Below are 17,799 nucleotides of genomic sequence, written 5' to 3'. Positions count from 1 at the left end.
AATAACCAAGCAAAATAGAGACAAGAACTGTCTTGAGGTAGAAGTTAGTGCAATAAGATGGCCGCAATAGCCAAATCTAGAGTCACCTCTAAAGTGCATGAATAAGCAGGGAAGGAGATCGTAGGAAGCAAAAGACTCACCAAGTATGAGAAATAAGAGGACCAGGAAAGGCTGTACAGCGCTGCCCGCGCTGTCCCACTAGTTCCGCCGAAGCTGCCAAAGGTTCCGCCGAAGCTGCTGTGATGAGGTGGGTTCACTGAACACAACAGCTAGGTATATGCTGCGATGAGGTGGGTTCACTGAACACAACAGCTAGGTATATGCTGTGATGAGGTGGGTTCACTGAACACAACAGCTAGGTATATGCTGCGATGAGGTGGGTTCACTGAACACAAAAGGTAGGTATATGCAGTGATGAGGTGGGTTCACTAAACACAACAGGTACTAGGTATATGCAGTACTGGGTATTACAATGTGCACCTGTCACACAGGTAGTCAATGAATGTGCTGGGCCTTGTAATGGCACACACCCAGTATGAATTAGCAAGGCTGTCTATGCAACACAAGTGTGAGTGAGATTAGCTCTCAAAAGAGATGTTGTGAGGTGCTATTTTAGCAATAAGAATCAGCCAGGAGCAAGCTAACAAGCCTATAACAGCCTAACTAATCTTTCCCTATGAGAGTCTGCCAGCAGCTGTCCCTTCTCTCACTATTGCAGGCACACGAGTCAGTGTAATGGCCAGCGGAGCCTGCCTTATATAAGGGAGGTGCGGATCCAGGAGAGAGTGTAGCCTAATTGGCTACAATGTGCCTGCTGACTGTGATGTAGAGGTTGAACCTAATGTCGCACTATGGGACGAAACGAACTTCTGCAAAAGTTTGCCTTCGCTGGTGTCAGAATCTCATATTAATGCAGAGAAATGATCACCCCCCTAGCCCAGACTGTGTACAAATGTTTAAATGGTTTGCAGATTAATTGAGTGAATTTCAAGATTTGTGAGTATGAGCAGAATCAAAATTAGATTGTGTAATTTTCAGTGTTATTTTTGGAGGTGAGCAGTTTATTCCTACAAGGTTAAGAATAAGTTAGTATTGAAGAAATGTTCACATGTTATGCAGTATTTGTTGGGTTAGTAAGTTTTAACCATTAAGGTCAAGAAACTGCTTGAAACGAAAGCCTGCTTTATTCGCAAAATGTTAATCACATAGTGTTCACACATATCTAATAAGCTGATCAGTAATATATACTTTATTTCAGATTGTATTAAAATAATTAGGCCCTAAGCCTTGTGCCTGCTATTACCACTTATAACCACAAGGGGTATCTAGAAATCCCCATCTAAAAAATAAAAGTGAAGTCATGTACATGTATTTTTAGAAATGTTAAAAAAACAACAATTAAGTCATATGTACTAATTTAATAGTTTGGAAGTCCCCTTATATTATTTCTGGTGAGAAAATCTCTATAAAAGAGAGTTTTTTAGCCTGTATATTTTATCATTATTATTATTATTATTATTAATTTATTTATAAAGCGCCAACATATTCCGTGGCACTGTACAATGTAAGAAAACAAACAAGGGATACATAATGATACAGACAATGATATACATCAAATATGAATACTGATACAAGATACAGCACTGCTGATTACAATTTGATTTAACATGATGACTAAAATGTATAAATGTCTAACAGCGTGCAAGCAATTAAATTAATAACATTCCATGACACAAAAGGGTGAGAGCCCTGCCCTTGCGAGCTTACAATCTAAAGGAATGGGTTGGAAACAAGAGGTGGGGAAGTATACTGTATTTGTACAGGCAGTGCGTAATTAGGTTATTTAGTGGGTGCATGGCCTAAGCTAGAGAATATGCTTGTCGGAAAAGGTGGGGTTTGAGGGAGCGTTTAAAGATTTCAAAGGTGGGAGAGTGGCGGATGTGTTGTGGAAGGGCATTCCAGAGGAGGGGTGAGGCACGTGAGAAGTCTTGTACACGTGAATGTGAGGAGGTAATTGTAGAAGAGGATAGAAGAAGCTCGTGTGCAGATCTGAGATTGCGGTTGGGTTGGTATCTGGAGACTAGTGAGGAGATGTACAGGGGAGAGAGATTGTGGAGAGCTTTGTAGGTTAGGGTTAAGAGTTTGAACTGAATCCTCTCATTAATCGGTAGCCAGTGAAGAGCTTGACAGAGAGGGTCAGCAGAGGAAGAGTGAGAGGAGAGATGAATAAGTCGAGCAGCAGAGTTCAGTACAGAACTGAGCGGTGCTAGTCGGTTAGTTGGAAGTCCACCAAGCAATATATTGCAATAGTCCAATCGAGATATAATAAGAGCATGTACTAACATTTTGGTTGTGTCATGGGAGAGAAAAGGTCGGATACGTGCTATGTTTTTCAGTTGGAAATGGCAGGAGCTGGTTAGGGAGTTAATGTGAGGAGTAAATGAGAGAGAAGAATCAAATATTACCCCCAAGCACCGTGCTTTGGGAACTGATGTTATAGACATGTTGTGAACATTTATTGTAATATCAGGCAAAGGGGTGGACAGGGATGGTGGAAAGACTATTAGTTCAGTTTTATTCATATTAAGTTTTAAGAAGCGAGAGGACATGAAAGAGGAAATAGCGGACAGGCAGTCTGGAACCCGTGTGAGAAGGGAGTTAAGGTCTGGGGCCAAGAGGTATAGTTGTGTATCATCTGCATATAGGTGGTATTGGAAACCAAATGAGCTGATTAAGTTACCAAGACTGTGCATGTAGATGGAGAAGAGGAGGGGACCGAGGACAGAGCCTTGAGGTACCCCTACAGACAGAGGATGTGAAGAGGAGGCCTGATCTGTTTAATCATGTCCATGTTTCTAATCACAACCAGAGAAAAAGTTATGAAGATAAAAATATATATATATTTATGTGTTATGAGTATTATGGAAAACATGAAGGCGCCTACAATTAAGACAACACGAATTTCGAGCAAATAAACTTATTTAACCACTTAAGCCCAACTGGACGAGATTTCTCGTCCAGTTGGGCTGCGCGCACTCCCGTGGGTCGCGCGCGCTCCCGCAGGCCCCCCCGTGCGCGCTCCCGCTGCTGGCCGCTAGCCCACTGATCAGTGAAAGGGATTATAAATCCCTTTCGCTGATCGGACCCCCCCGGAGAAAAGCCGACAGCGTCTCTTCAGACGCTGCGGCTTTTCTGAGCTCTGGTCTCCTTTCTTCTGCCTGGGAGCGAGATCGATCGCTCCCAGGACTTTTTGATTCTGGCCATCTTGTGGCCAAATAGCAAATTACACCTAAAAAAAAAAGTTTTACAAATAAACATATAAATATATTAAAAAAAAACCCTGTTTACCTCCCACACCAAAAAAATACCCACATACAAGTTTAAATTAAAAAAAAAAAAAATTACAATAATAAAAAAAAACAAAAAACAAATAGTTACCTAAGGGTCTGAACTTTTTAAATATGCATGTCAAAGGAGTATATCAATATGATTTAATAAATTATGGGCTTCTAAACAGTGATGGACGCAAAACGGAAAAAATGCACCTTTATTTCCAAATAAAATATTGTCGCCATACATTGTGATAGGGACATAATTTTAACGGTGAAATACCCGGGGCATATGGGCAAATACAATACGTGAGTTTTAATTATGGAGGCATGTATTATTTTAAAACTATAATGGCTGAAAACTGAGAAATAATGAATTTTTCCATTTTTTTCTTATTCTTCCTGTTAAAATGCATTTACAGTAAAGTGGCTCTTAGCAAAATATACCACCCACAGAAAGCCTAATTGGTGGCGGAAAAAACAAGATATAGATCAATTAATTGTGATGAGTAGTGATAAAGTTATTGGCAAATGAATGGGGGGTGAAAGTTGCTCGGATGTAAAAAAAATTTCAACCCTTCGGGCTTAAGTGGTTAAAATGGTGGTGTTAAGAATAGAGATGAGCTTGAATTTTCTTCAGTCTTATTTGCTAAAAATATAATGGCTTTACATAGGGTCACGTTTTGGCAAAAACACATTAACGCATTTAACGAGATAAAAACAAGGAACACCAAGAGCCCCAATAGTGTAATATGTACTGGTAAATGGTTACTAGATAGAGTAAATATTAAAACTCACAAACCAGGGTTATAATTAGGCAACCACTGTAAAGGCAGGTGGGGAGATTTTCCTGACCCCACTCAGGAATAAGAAGTCACTCTCTGTAGATGAGAAAAAGGGGGTTCAGCCCTCCACCCAGGGTGGACTCAATAGTATGCAGGAGAACAGAGGTGCCAAAAGGATAAAAGGAAGCTAAATGACTTAAAAAAACAAATCTTTGGTAAATAGAGGAGGTAGTGGTGGACTTACCTCCTCCAAGTAGACACACAACGACTGTAATAAAGACAGTCAATATATTTTATTTATGAACTCCAAATATGCAATGCGTTTGCCTGATATCCTAGCTGATTGAAACATCTAAGGCCGAAAACCTGCCTTCTCACAGACGTGATTCTGAAAGATACTTCAGAGAGGTAATATGCAATTATTCTTGGTGAAAATGTATTGACAATAGCTATATAAAAGTTAAAGACTTGTCATTTTCACACTTCAGCAGTTTTTTGAGTTTTTTAGATAACTTGTTTCTATGCTAGATTTCATATACAATCAGTAAGCATTACTATTCAAATGCAATTGCAAGCTTAGAGACAATTACCAAGCTTTGATTGATTAAGATATATCTACTTTAAGTTCTTTATCTAAGAATAGAACTTCATATATCATTTTTTAAGGATAAAGCTATATTGTGTGTAACATACACTGTACAATCTCGAGACAACAATTATCGATGAAGGATAAAAGCTACAGCAGAATATTTGCTATATCGAAATGGACTCTTTTCACTAAAGGAACTTTGAAAATGTATTTTTGGATGATGGACAACAACTGGAGAGATGTATATTCCTATATATATATACATATATATATATATATATATATATATATATATATATATATATATATATATATAAATATATAAAAATAAATATATATATATATTATATATAAAAATAAATATATATATATATATATATATATATATATATATATATATAAATATATATATAAATATATATATATATATATATATATATATATATATATATATATATATATATATATATATATATATATATATATATATATGCATGCTTTATCTATTTTTTATAACAATATAATTTTATAAAATTCGACAGCTGAGTGTTGCATTTTTCTTTCAGAGGTAAACCTGTTAACCTATAAATATTCTGTTTAGAGTGAGATACGCACCCACTACTGTCTAATCTTGGTTATGACGACCTTCAGGCTGGCCCTTTAGGGTAGTTAGTAATCATTTTAAGCAGATATCGATCAGATATTTGACAGATGGCACCCCAGATGTGTTAACAGGTTCCCTGGAATTAGATATACCGTATATTCCGGCGTATAAGACGACCCCCAACTATTCAGAAGATTTTCAAGGGTTAAGAAGTAGTCTTATACGCAGGAATATACAGTATTCACATAATGGAAACCTACAAACGAGATAAACAGAGGAACACCAAGAGCCCCAATAGTGTAGTATGTATTGACAAAGGGGATAATGACAAAGAGTAATAGTTGTTATACTCACAAGCATGGGTCACCAATAGGCAACCACTGTAAAGGCAGGTGGGGAGATTATCCTGACCCCACTCAGGAATAAGAAGTCGCTCTCTGTAGATAGTAGAAAAGGGTCGCAACCCTCCACCCAGGGTGGATACAATATTATATAGGAGAGAACAAAGGCGCCAAAAGGATAAAAGGGGTTTTAAAGGAGCTTAAAAGCCAAACATTTGGTAATTAGTGGAGGCAGTGGTGGACTTACCTCCTCCAAGCAGACACAACATGACTGTACATTCAGTCTATTTATTAACGAACTCCAGATAAAACAAAGCAACGCGTTTCACGGGTCAGCGCCCGCTTCCTCAGGCAATAGAAAAAGGAGTTACAGCATCTAGCAAAACAAACAACACTCGGCACCTCTGAGGTAAGTCCACCACTGCCTACTCTAATTACCAAATGTTTGCCTTTTAAGCTCATTTAAAACCCCTTTTATCCTTTTGGCGCCTCTGTTCTCTCCTATATAATAAGGGAAACATAGATCATTGTGAATTTTACCCGGGAAAATAAGCTAGCTAAAGTTTTTATATGTATGGTTAGACATGTAACTGCAACCATAATCTGAAGCAAAGAAGGAAGAATTCTTATGCTTTTTAATCTCAAATGAGGAGATTTTTTTGTTACAAGCACACTCATGCTACGGTCTATGAAAGACTTTAATAAATAATGGTGCAAGTTATTTTTATCTGAGAAGAAAAGCACCACCTACATATCCCTATATATCTCTGACGAGTGATTAAAAAAAGGATGGATTTCGCAGCTTTTTTCTTTCAAATACAACATGCCGTTGATATCTCAGAATACAGAGGAAATATTAGAGAAATACGGACAATGTTTATATTTTTTAGTTCAAACTTCACAACAAGATATTTTTATGAGAAGTACAGTACTTTACAACGGACAAGTAAGCACATATTGTGATGAAGCAAATTCCTATTTTTCTTCAAATACATATAATGCAATGACTCTTTAAGAACTGCAAGCTTGAATACAGTGGACTTCATAACTAGATTGCTATTCATTTTTTACTTTGTCTCTCAAACAAGTAAAAATACAACCTGCACCTAGTAACATAAAAAAAATATATTTTTGTTTCAGAATCACATGTGAGAAGGTAGTTATTTTATGCTGAAGGTCACCAAGAATATTTCATATTATATATGTTTTGCCTCTCTTTACTTTTTTTATATTTTAAAGAGAAACTCCAACCTAGAATTGAACTTTATCCCAATCAGTAGCTGATACCCCCTTTTACATGAGAAATATAATGATTTTCACAAACAGACCATCAGGGGGCGCTGTATGACTGATTTTGTGCTGAAACCCCTCCCACAAGAAGCTCTGAGTACCGCGGTACTCTGGGCAAACTGCCACAATGTAACAATGTTCAGACAGGAATTAGCTGTTTACAGCTGTCTCTAACAGCCAAAACAGCTAGGAGCAGCTACATAACCTGCCCACAGTAACAATGTCACCATGTAATAAATGTCAGAATGTAAATCGGGGAGAGGAAAGATTTTACAATGAGCAAACACTGACTAAATCATTTATACATAATTATGGTAAAAAATGAAGCACTTTTTTTTACTACATTATTTTCACTGGAGTTCCTCTTTAAGGTGCTGAAACTGACATCCTACTCTACAATCCATAAAGATGCCACTATTATGGTGTTTGCTGCGTCTGCCGCTACTACTGCATACTGAAGCGGAACGGCATAATCTACAAGGAAAACTTCAAAATAAATTGATCTTGATGCATCAACAATATGCCCAGCGTTTGAACAAGAGTGACTGTTGGATCTGTTCACATACTCCACTATCCGCAAAAATCATGCCTAAGGCCCGGTTCACATTAGCGGCTGCTATCCGGAATCGCCGTGCCGGAGCCGTGCCGGAGCCGGACCGCATGCGGACCGGACGAAACGGACGCACGGCATAGCAATGAAAGTCTATGCGACCGTTCACATGCGTCCGTTTCGTCCGGACCGGAGCCGGACCGGATCCGGACTCCGGCGTCCGTTCCAACATGCGCTATTTTTTGGTCCGGCTGGTCCGGCTGACGTATCCGGACCGGAGCCGGAATGTTGCATCCGGCCAATGGAAACCAATGAGAACCGGAGAGCGCACAACACACTGGCTATAAAAACCGGATGTTGTACCACACTTCCTATGCAGACTCTATGGTATGGTGGCCATTTTGGATGGGGACCACATGGCACCAGCGTTCACAGAGTGGAGCAGCAGTGACTTCATGCTGGAGCTCTTTGGCAGCAATATGGAGCAGGATCTGTCTGATAGCGAGGGGGTGAGGCCCTACACATCAGAAGACCTCATCCTACAGGTGCAGCAGGTACCAGCCCTGTGGGACAAGGGGGATGCGGACCACAGCAACATCAAAAAATGCAGAGGCCTGTGGAAAAAAATTGCCAAGCTGTATGTGGAGGACTTTGAGAACTTGAGCAAGAGACAGCAAGGCACAGAGGGTATGTTGACTAGAAGTTTTTTTGGGGGGGGCTTGTGGTTTAAGCTTGTGATGTATTCAACTTTTGCTATGGATTTGTGTCACCCACGTGTTGCCCACCCACCTGTTCCCCACCCACCTGTACCCCACCTGTGCTGTATCCCACCCACCTGTGATGTATCCCACCCACCTGTACCCCACCTGTGCTGTATCCCACCCACCTGTGCTGTATCCCACCCACCTGTGCTGTATCCCACCCACCTGTGATGTATCCCACCCACCTGTGCTGTATCCCACCCACCTGTGCTGTATCCCACCCACCTCTACCCCACCTGTGATGTATCCCACCTGTGATGTATCCCACCCACCTGTACCCCACCTGTGATGTATCCCACCCACCTGTGATGTATCCCACCCACCAGTACCCCACCTGTGATGTATCCCACCCACCTGTACCCCACCTGTGCTGTATCCCACCCACCTGTGATGTATCACACCCACCTGTACCCCACCTGTGATGTATCCCACCTGTGATGTATCCCACCCACCAGTACCCCACCTGTGATGTATCCCACCCACCAGTACCCCACCTGTGATGTATCCCACCCACCAGTACCCCACCTGTGATGTATCCCACCCACCAGTACCCCACCTGTGATGTATCCCACCCACCAGTACCCCACCTGTGATGTATCCCACCCACCAGTACACCACCTGTGATGTATCCCACCCACCAGTACCCCACCTGTGATGTATCCCACCCACCAGTACCCCACCTGTGATGTATCCCACCCACCTCTACCCCACCTGTGATGTATCCCACCCACCTCTACCCCACCTGTGATGTATCCCACCCACCTCTACCCCACCTGTGATGTATCCCACCCACCTGTACCCCACCTGTGCTGTATCACACCCACCAGTACCCCACCTGTGATGTATCCCACCCACCTCTACCCCACCTGTGATGTATCCCACCCACCTCTACCCCACCTGTGATGTATCCCACCCACCAGTACCCCACCTGTGATGTATCCCACCCACCTCTACCCCACCTGTGCTGTATCACACCCACCTGTACCCCACCTGTGATGTATCCCACCCACCTCTACCCCACCTGTGATGTATCCCACCCACCTCTACCCCACCTGTGATGTATCCCACCCACCTGTACCCCACCTGTGCTGTATCCCACCCACCTGTGCTGTATCCCACCCACCTGTGATGTATCCCACCCACCTGCGATGTACCCCACCTGTGCACATATAACATACACAATGACCAATTATTATACATCAATTTATTGTAAAAAATTAATACATTTAAATTCACTCAAACTTGAAACTCCAAAATAAACACATTTCAACAAAACATATTAAAAACCAAACATTCACCCTCGTCCAGGTGGTGTGGTAAAATAAAGTCTCAGTTGGTCCCTGTTCCGCAGTGACACTACCCTTGGCCTGGTTGCATACCTCCGCAGGGGCATTAGTGGAAGCACATTCGGGGGTTCCGGAGTCTCTCTTTCCTCCTGCCGCACAAAGTTGTGGAGGATGCATGCTGCCTTCACCACGACAACTGCGTTGCCCGGTTTCAGCAGCATGGGCGTGTGGAACACCCTCCACTTTGACACCAGGATCCCAAATGTGCACTCCACCATTCTCCTTGCACGGCTCAACCGAGCATTGAAGTGTAGCTGGCTGGCATCAAGTCCCCTGTCTGGGTACGGACGCATTACATGGTCGGACAGGGCGAAGGCCTCGTCCCCCACAAACACATAGGGGTAGGCCGGTGCCCTTGTCCCAGGCCAGGGTCTGTCACGGGGGAGACGCAGTCTGCCTTCCTCCATCAGCCGGCAAAGGGTCGTACGCTGGAAAATTCCAGAGTCATTGGAACTACCGTACGACCCCACGTCCACGTACACAAACTTGTAGTCCGCATCTGCCACTGCCATTAGAACAATGCTGAAGTATTTTTTATAGTTGAAATAATGGCTGCCACTCCCCACGGGTTTCTGAAGCCGGATGTGTTTCCCATCCAGTGCGCCAACACAATTAGGAAACTTGCACTCGGTCCAGAAGCCCTGGGCGATCTCCTCCCATTTCGTGGTGTCCGGCACAGGCATGTATCTGGCCCTCAGTCGCGTCCAAAGGATCCTCGAAGTCCTCACGACGATGCCTGCCACCGTGCTCTTCCCAATAAGAAATGTGACATGTAGCGATGTATATGTTTGTCCAGTTGCGATGTACCTACAAGAGAAATAATCGAAATCAATTTTTCATGTCGTTACAGGAGAAAGGTACAAGACAAGGTGGCGCAATATACGGGATGCATATGTGAAATGGCTACGGAAGAAAAAACTTGCCGAACGAAGTGGCAGTGGCGGGGGAAGGCGCCAAAAAGACTACCAATTTGCCAAGCAATTGTCTTTCATCAATGCAAGCCTGGAACCTAGACTTTAAGTACCACTACTGTGGGCAGGAACTGAGAGCTCATTTACCATGACTTCGGCCATGTATTGCTATGGCCTCAATTCCCATGGCTAGCGAACTTTTCTCACAAGCTTTATCAAATGTTGGGTAGAAACGGGTGATAAAGTGATTGCTAGTGTTTGCTAGCTCTGTGAATTGACGCCACATGCTGTTTGGCACACCAATAAATTTTTTTTTTATCTACAGGACTGAAGACAATTTGGAGCAAGAGGAACCGACCCAGGAGGCACGGTTCAGCAGTGAGGAGAGCTTGGTGGATGATGACGTCGCCGATGTAACCTATTGCCCCGAGGCGAGGAGTAGGAGGAGGGAGTCCTTAATCACAACTCCGTCCTTTGATGATGACTTGGCAGAAGAGAGCTTGGATGTTGAGGTTGCAGGACCGAGTGTGGAAGAAGCTGAACCTCCACAATCGACCGCTATGGAAGCTCCAGGGGAACAAGAACAAAGTGAGGAGCACCGAGAGACTGCAGCACAACCAGCGCGCAGGGCAACCCCGACACAGGCCAGAGGACGGGAAGATGCTGCCACACCACCAGTGAGGACCACCACACCAGTGAGGCGTCGAGGTACCCTCCCCCCAACAAGGAGAGAGACAGAGTCCGAGATGTCCGGGGCTGTCTCCGGACTTCTCGGGATTCTTCAGAGCCACCAAACTCTCATAACCCGGCAGTTGCAAGATGAGGACAGGGGCCATATCATGGAGCAGTACAAGTCCCACATCACTACACTGCAATGTGAGCTCGACGCTGTACATGGGCACTACAGGGACGAGCTTAAAATGATGCATGAGATGCACAGAGGAGAAATCGACCAACTGCGTGCGCAGCATCATCAGTCGGTGGGCCAGCTGCAGAACATGATGCAGCAAATGCATCAACAAAGCAAGGAACTACTGAAATTGCAGGCACACCCGTGTTTTCACACTGTGATGTCTCTAATACCATATCTAGAAAAGGTGCCTTCACAAAACCTGATGGCGTGCCATTCCAATTTGCTGGAGGTGATTAAACAGCACATGGACACGCCATTATTGCAACCACCAATTTTTAGACCCCCACAACCAACAGCGGTGCCCACCTGGCAATCATCACAGATGTACACCGGCTACAGAGGCAGTCAATATGGGCCACCGCTGTCAGGGTCCAGCTCATCCACGACCAGCACCCAAGAGAGTCCAGATTTCCAGGCAGCAACTCCCACCTTTTCTAGTAGTGGTGCCGATACAATTTGAAAAAAAAAGTCAAATTGTTCCTGGACATGCTCCTCTGAATACCTCCGATCCTCGGAGGAAGGATACCATCACAGGGCTTTTTAACTTTTGGTTTTGCTGGACTTGAACTTTAGGGCCTGGTGTCCCCGAAAGACACTACCTGGGTCACAACCTTGTGCCTGTTGCACAGCACCTGTAGTCCTGCACCTGTGCCTTTGATTCCTCTTGTTCCTTACTTTGTTGATCCTAATCACTTGCACAAGACCCTTGGAGCCATGGGTGAAGGACACCTTGACTGGTCGGTGAGAGGCCTAGCCTTTTCACTGACCTGTGTCCTTCATCCATGGCTCAGAGGGTCCTGTGCCAGTCGTTAGGTTTTAGAAGCACTAATAATTTAGGGCCTGGTGTCCCCGAAAGACACTACCTGGGTCACAACCTTGTGCCTGTTGCACAGCACCTGTAGTCCTGCACCTGTGCCTTTGATTCCTCTTGTTCCTTACTTTGTTGATCCTAATCACTTGCACAAGACCCTTGGAGCCATGGGTGAAGGACACCTTGACTGGTCGGTGAGAGGCCTAGCCTTTTCACTGCCCTGTGTCCTTCATCCATGGCTCAGAGGGTCCTGTGCCAGTGGTTAGGTTTTTGAAGCACTTCAATTTTAGGGACTAGTGTCCCCGAAAGACACTACCTGGGTCACAACCTTGTGCCTGTTGCACTGCACCTGTAGTCATGCACCTCTGCCATCGGTTCCTCTTGCTCCTCACTTTGTTCTTGTTCCTAACCACTTGCACAAGACCCTTGGAGCCATGGATGAAGGACACCTTGACTGGTCGGTGAGAGGCCTAGCCTTTTCACTGCCCTGTGTCCTTCATCCATGGCTCAGAGGGTCCTGTGCCAGTGGTTAGGTTTTTGAAGCACTTCAATTTTAGGGCCTAGTGTCCCCGAAAGACACTACCTGGGTCACAACCCTGTGCCTGTTGCACTGCACCTGTAGTCATGCACCTCTGCCATCGGTTCCTCTTGCTCCTCACTTTGTTCTTGTTCCTAACCACTTGCACAAGACCCTTGGAGCCATGGATGAAGGACACCTTGACTGGTCGGTGAGAGGCCTAGCCTTTTCACTGCCCTGTGTCCTTCATCCATGGCTCAGAGGGTCATGTGCCAGTGGTTAGGTTTTTGAAGCAGTTCAATTTTAGGGCCTGGTGTCCCCGAAAGACACTACCTGGGTCACAACCTTGTGCCTGTTGCACTGCACCTGTAGTCATGCACCTCTGCCATCGGTTCCTCTTGCTCCTCACTTTGTTCTTGTTCCTAACCACTTGCACAAGACCCTTGGAGCCATGGATGAAGGACACCTTGACTGGTCGGTGAGAGGCCTAGCCTTTTCACTGCCCTGTGTCCTTCATCCATGGCTCAGAGGGTCATGTGCCAGTGGTTAGGTTTTTGAAGCACTTCAATTTTAGGGCCTGGTGTCCCTGAAAGACACTACCTGGGTCACAACCTTGTGCCTGTTGCACTGCACCTGTAGTCATGCACCTCTGCCATCGGTTCCTCTTGCTCCTCACTTTGTTCTTGTTCCTAACCACTTGCACAAGACCCTTGGAGCCATGGATGAAGGACACCTTGACTGGTCGGTGAGAGGCCTAGCCTTTTCACTGCCCTGTGTCCTTCATCCATGGCTCAGAGGGTCATGTGCCAGTGGTTAGGTTTTTGAAGCACTTCAATTTTAGGGCCTGGTGTCCCCGAAAGACACTTGGGCAGCTATGCCCTACAACTCTTCCAGCACAAAGTTGGTGGTTGGTGTTCCTTAAAACTGACCGGGCTATACCATAGATATGTTAATTTTTTGTCTTCCATGTTGGAAGAATGTTTCCATGTTGGAAAGTGGTTGTTTTTGCAATAAAAAAATTTGTTTTTACATACCTCAGTGTGATGAGTAGTTGTTCTTGTGGTGTGACTGCTCTCCTGAACGTGGTATCCTTCTTCCTAAGGTCATCCTTCACCATCTCCAAAAGGGTATCAAACCTGTCAGGAGATGTAAAGGAAGAAGCTGTAAAGTATGTTGTGGGACAAGGTGTTGGGTGGAGGATGGGGGAGGTGTGTTTACAGAGGTTTGGGAGTGTTGTGGAGGGTGGGGGTGTAGTGTATAGCTAGGTATACAGGGGTGTGGGGGTCAGGGTGGTGTGTTTAGCTAGGTATACAGGGATGAGGTGTTGTGGGGGTGAGGGTGGGGTGTTTAGGAATGGTGGGGGTTGGTGTATTTAGGCCTATACACTTACAGGGGAATAGACATCCGAGTGTAGCTGTAGAACTTCTGTGGGTGTCGTCTGAGGTCCCGGTAGAGGGCCTGGAACTCTCCCTTCCTCTGCCTCCTGGCTAGTAGAGGGTGCACCCACCATCTCCTGCGAGGAGCACGCCTTCTCCCCACATAGTAGTAGGTAAACAACAGGAAGGAGAGAATTCCCAGGTAATAAGCGTAAAAAATGACTGGATCCATGGTCCCAACTGCTGTCTCTGTATCCAAGGATGGTCTCCACACGTCCAGCTGTCTCCAACAATGACCCCAGAGCTTCTGCTGACCTCCCAGAACCCCAGGTATTTATACCGGTTGTTATCTCTTTAAGAATCCGGATCCGGACCGCAACCGTGTTCATACCGCACGGAAACCGTATGCAACCGGACCGGATCCGGACCGGATCCGGACAGGAACCGTACGGTTCAGGTCCGATCCGGATCCGGTGCGGTCCGGACATCCGGTGCGGTTTTTGCAAAACCGCAAGTGTGAACGGGGCCTAACCTAGCAATTCCAGTACCACTAGAAGAATTGGTAAATACTACACATGCAAGTTATAGGACATTTTCTACAGAAAAATTCAATTACTCCATACATGGACTATAATTGACAACCTGGATGTATGCTCCCTGGTGGACAATTGAAAGAGAAAATCCTGTTCAATTAAACAAAGGACAGTCATACATATGTTTGAACCCCAAAAATATCTCTACTGGTTCATCACAACATTTGGGATATACTCCAAAAGGAACAATCATAAATCTACACTGTAACTGGGAAAAAAGGACTAACTTACACGTTGACTGAAAAAAGAAAACAATATGAAAATCTCTTTGCAAATAAAACTTGGAGAGAACCGCTGTTCACCTATGCATTTCAAGGAAGCATCTTGGGACAAATCAAACTGCCATATAACTGGTTCTGGGCTTGTGGAAACACAGCGTACAAGTTATTACCTATAGGTGGAAAAGGAAGGTGTACAATCATTAAAATAGCACCCGCCACTTGGTTTGTCAAGAAAGACCAGATAAGCATTGAGCAAATTTCCAATCATCATGTGTACAAGAGAAGTGCTGATGGAACTAAGAAAGGAAGACTCCTTCAAGTACCATGGTATGCAAAAGCTGGTGCGTTTACTGGACTGATTGGAACAGGAGGACTAACTTTAATAAACTCGCAAAATATAGAATTGCTTGCTGGACTATTTGATAATGTTACAGATAAAATATTTCAGACTATTGGAATAGTGAACGAAGAGTTCAAATGGCATACTAAAATGTTGGCTCAACATACTCTAGTGTTAGACTTTGTAACTGCAGCACAAGGAGGAACATGTGCAATTGTAGGAGCAGCTTGTTGCAACTTTATACATCAAAACTATAGTGAAATAATAGAAGGACACTTGAAACATATGGAAGAAGTGAAAGCCGCCTTCAGAAGGAGAAATTCAGAGACAGCATCATTGGAGTTTCTCAACCAAGTTAACTGGTTTTCCGGATGGATTGGAAACATGCTAAATACAATTCTTTGCATTATCATCGTTGAAATGGCCATATATATAGGCATTCGTTTGTTTTTCTGCTGCATCAATAACATGACCACTACCTCGAATACCCCAGAATAAGAATGGAGAAGAGTGCCATTTAAGTCAAGAATAAGCTGTATATTATGAGAGACATTCAGGCAAATGTTCTAGCAGACGTATCAGAAAGAGACAGCCCTGCTAGCTAGTTGAAGAAATAGTTTGTGAAAAGTGACTCTGTTCTTATCAAACTAATTGATACTAAACTATCCCATTATTTTCATCATTAGAGAAAAAACATCCATATAACATACCAAAATTCACATACAAGGATGCTCACAGTCTACATCATAAGTGACAAAAGACTTTCAAATCAGCGTTAAAGATACTGAATAATTCAAGAGAAAGAATTACTCTATAATGCTGCAAAGATGAAACATGATACATTTAAAGAATGGGACCTTTGCAAATCAAATGAGTAACTTTCCTGAATTTAGTAATTACTTACATTTGCATAACAACTATTATAAACAAAATTACGTCCATTTTCGTAATTAACATAAATGTGTTTCTATATAAAAACATGAAATTATGTTTTAAACATGAATTTGCTGCAGAACGCAAAATTACACAAAGGAAATTACACTAACAGAATTATGGATTACGTTTTGTAATGCAATTACGAAATGATGAACTCAGGTCGTAACTGTAAAATTCGTGTCCATAACTATGGAAACGTGAAATTAAGCAAATTTTGATTAAACACTACAAGTGAGAACACAGGATCTACTAACCTTGACAGGCATCCACATTGAGATAGACAATAACCGTAACCCACAGGATCCATCGTGCAATCTGCCCTGCTCCCCTCATAGCCACTGCTCTTCAGAATTTAGATCTTACTTTAGAAACTGATAGAGGAGAGGCTGTCAGGCTGGACACAGGAGAGGCTGTCAGGCTGGACACAGGAGAGGCTGTCAGGCTGGACACAGGAGAGGCTGTCAGGCTGGACACAGGAGAGGCTGGCAGGCTGGACACAGGAGAGGCTGGCAGGCTGGACACAGGAGAGGCTGGCAGGCTGGACACAGGAGAGGCTGGCAGGCTGGACACAGGAGAGGCTGGCAGGCTGGACACAGGAGAGGCTGGCAGGCTGGACACAGGAGAGGCTGGCAGGCTGGACACAGGAGAGGCTGGCAGGCTGGACACAGGAGAGGCTGGCAGGCTGGACACAGGAGAGGCTGGCAGGCTGGACACAGGAGAGGCTGGAAGGCTGGACACAGGAGAGGCTGTCAGGCTGGACACAGGAGAGGCTGTCAGGCTGGACACAGGAGAGGCTGTCAGGCTGGACACAGGAGAGGCTGGCAGGCTGGACACAGGAGAGGCTGGCAGGCTGGACACAGGAGAGGCTGGCAGGCTGGACACAGGAGAAGCTGTCAGGCTGGACACAGGAGAAGCTGTCAGGCTGGACACAGGAGAGGCTGGCAGGCTGGACACAGGAGAGGCTGTCAGGCTGGACACAGGAGAGGCTGTCAGGCTGGACACAGGAGAGGCTGTCAGGCTGGACACAGGAGAGGCTGTCAGGCTGGACACAGGAGAGGCTGTCAGGTTGGACACAGGAGAGGCTGGCAGGCTGGACACAGGAGAGGCTGTCAGGTTGACAGTGGGGCTGGAGGTGCCTGTCTATGTGACACAGGAGATCACTGAGCTCTTACTGTCACTGAGCTCAGAGCTCTGAAGCAATGTTTACTTTGCTATCTGATTCTGCTGGTTTACCTGATCAAATACCTGCAAGTATGTGTTGTGACAGAGCTTACGGGAAACTCCTGTGTTTTCAGAATAATCAGATCTTAAGCAAATATTTAAAGTTTAATGTTTATGAATTGCTAGTAATCATCAACTTGCTGCACCTCATTTTCATATACATAAATATTTGTTAGCTCTATGTAATGGCGTTGTGAGTAGAGATGTCGCGAACCTCCGATTTTCGGTTCGCGAACCTCCGCTGAAGGTTCGGTTCACAAAAAAGTTTGCGAACCGCAATAGACTTCAATGGGGAGGCGAACTCTGAAAACTAGAAACACTTATGCTGGCCACAAAAGTGATGGAAAAGATGTTTGAAGGGGTCT

General features: G+C 44.4%; 1 protein-coding gene across 3 annotated transcripts in view; it reads right to left on the bottom strand.

The window, feature by feature from the left end:
- The window catches only part of LOC137527988 (ficolin-1-B-like), a 168,034-nt gene extending 150,650 nt beyond the window's left edge, over positions 1–17,384 (bottom strand). For 2 of the 3 annotated variants that reach the window (XM_068249153.1, XM_068249155.1), the window contains exon 1: positions 16,468–17,382. In XM_068249153.1, the coding sequence (XP_068105254.1) occupies positions 16,468–16,546 (79 nt within the window). In that variant the 5' untranslated portion in view covers positions 16,547–17,382. Of the gene's footprint in view, positions 1–16,467 lie in introns of all 3 variants that reach the window. The other variant, XM_068249154.1, reaches the window with a different exon arrangement.
- Positions 17,385–17,799: the final 415 nt, after the last annotated feature.

Source organism: Hyperolius riggenbachi, chromosome 8, assembly GCF_040937935.1.
Source record: "Hyperolius riggenbachi isolate aHypRig1 chromosome 8, aHypRig1.pri, whole genome shotgun sequence".
Classification (NCBI taxonomy): domain Eukaryota; kingdom Metazoa; phylum Chordata; class Amphibia; order Anura; family Hyperoliidae; genus Hyperolius; species Hyperolius riggenbachi.
This window is presented reverse-complemented; position numbering and strand designations above follow the sequence as displayed.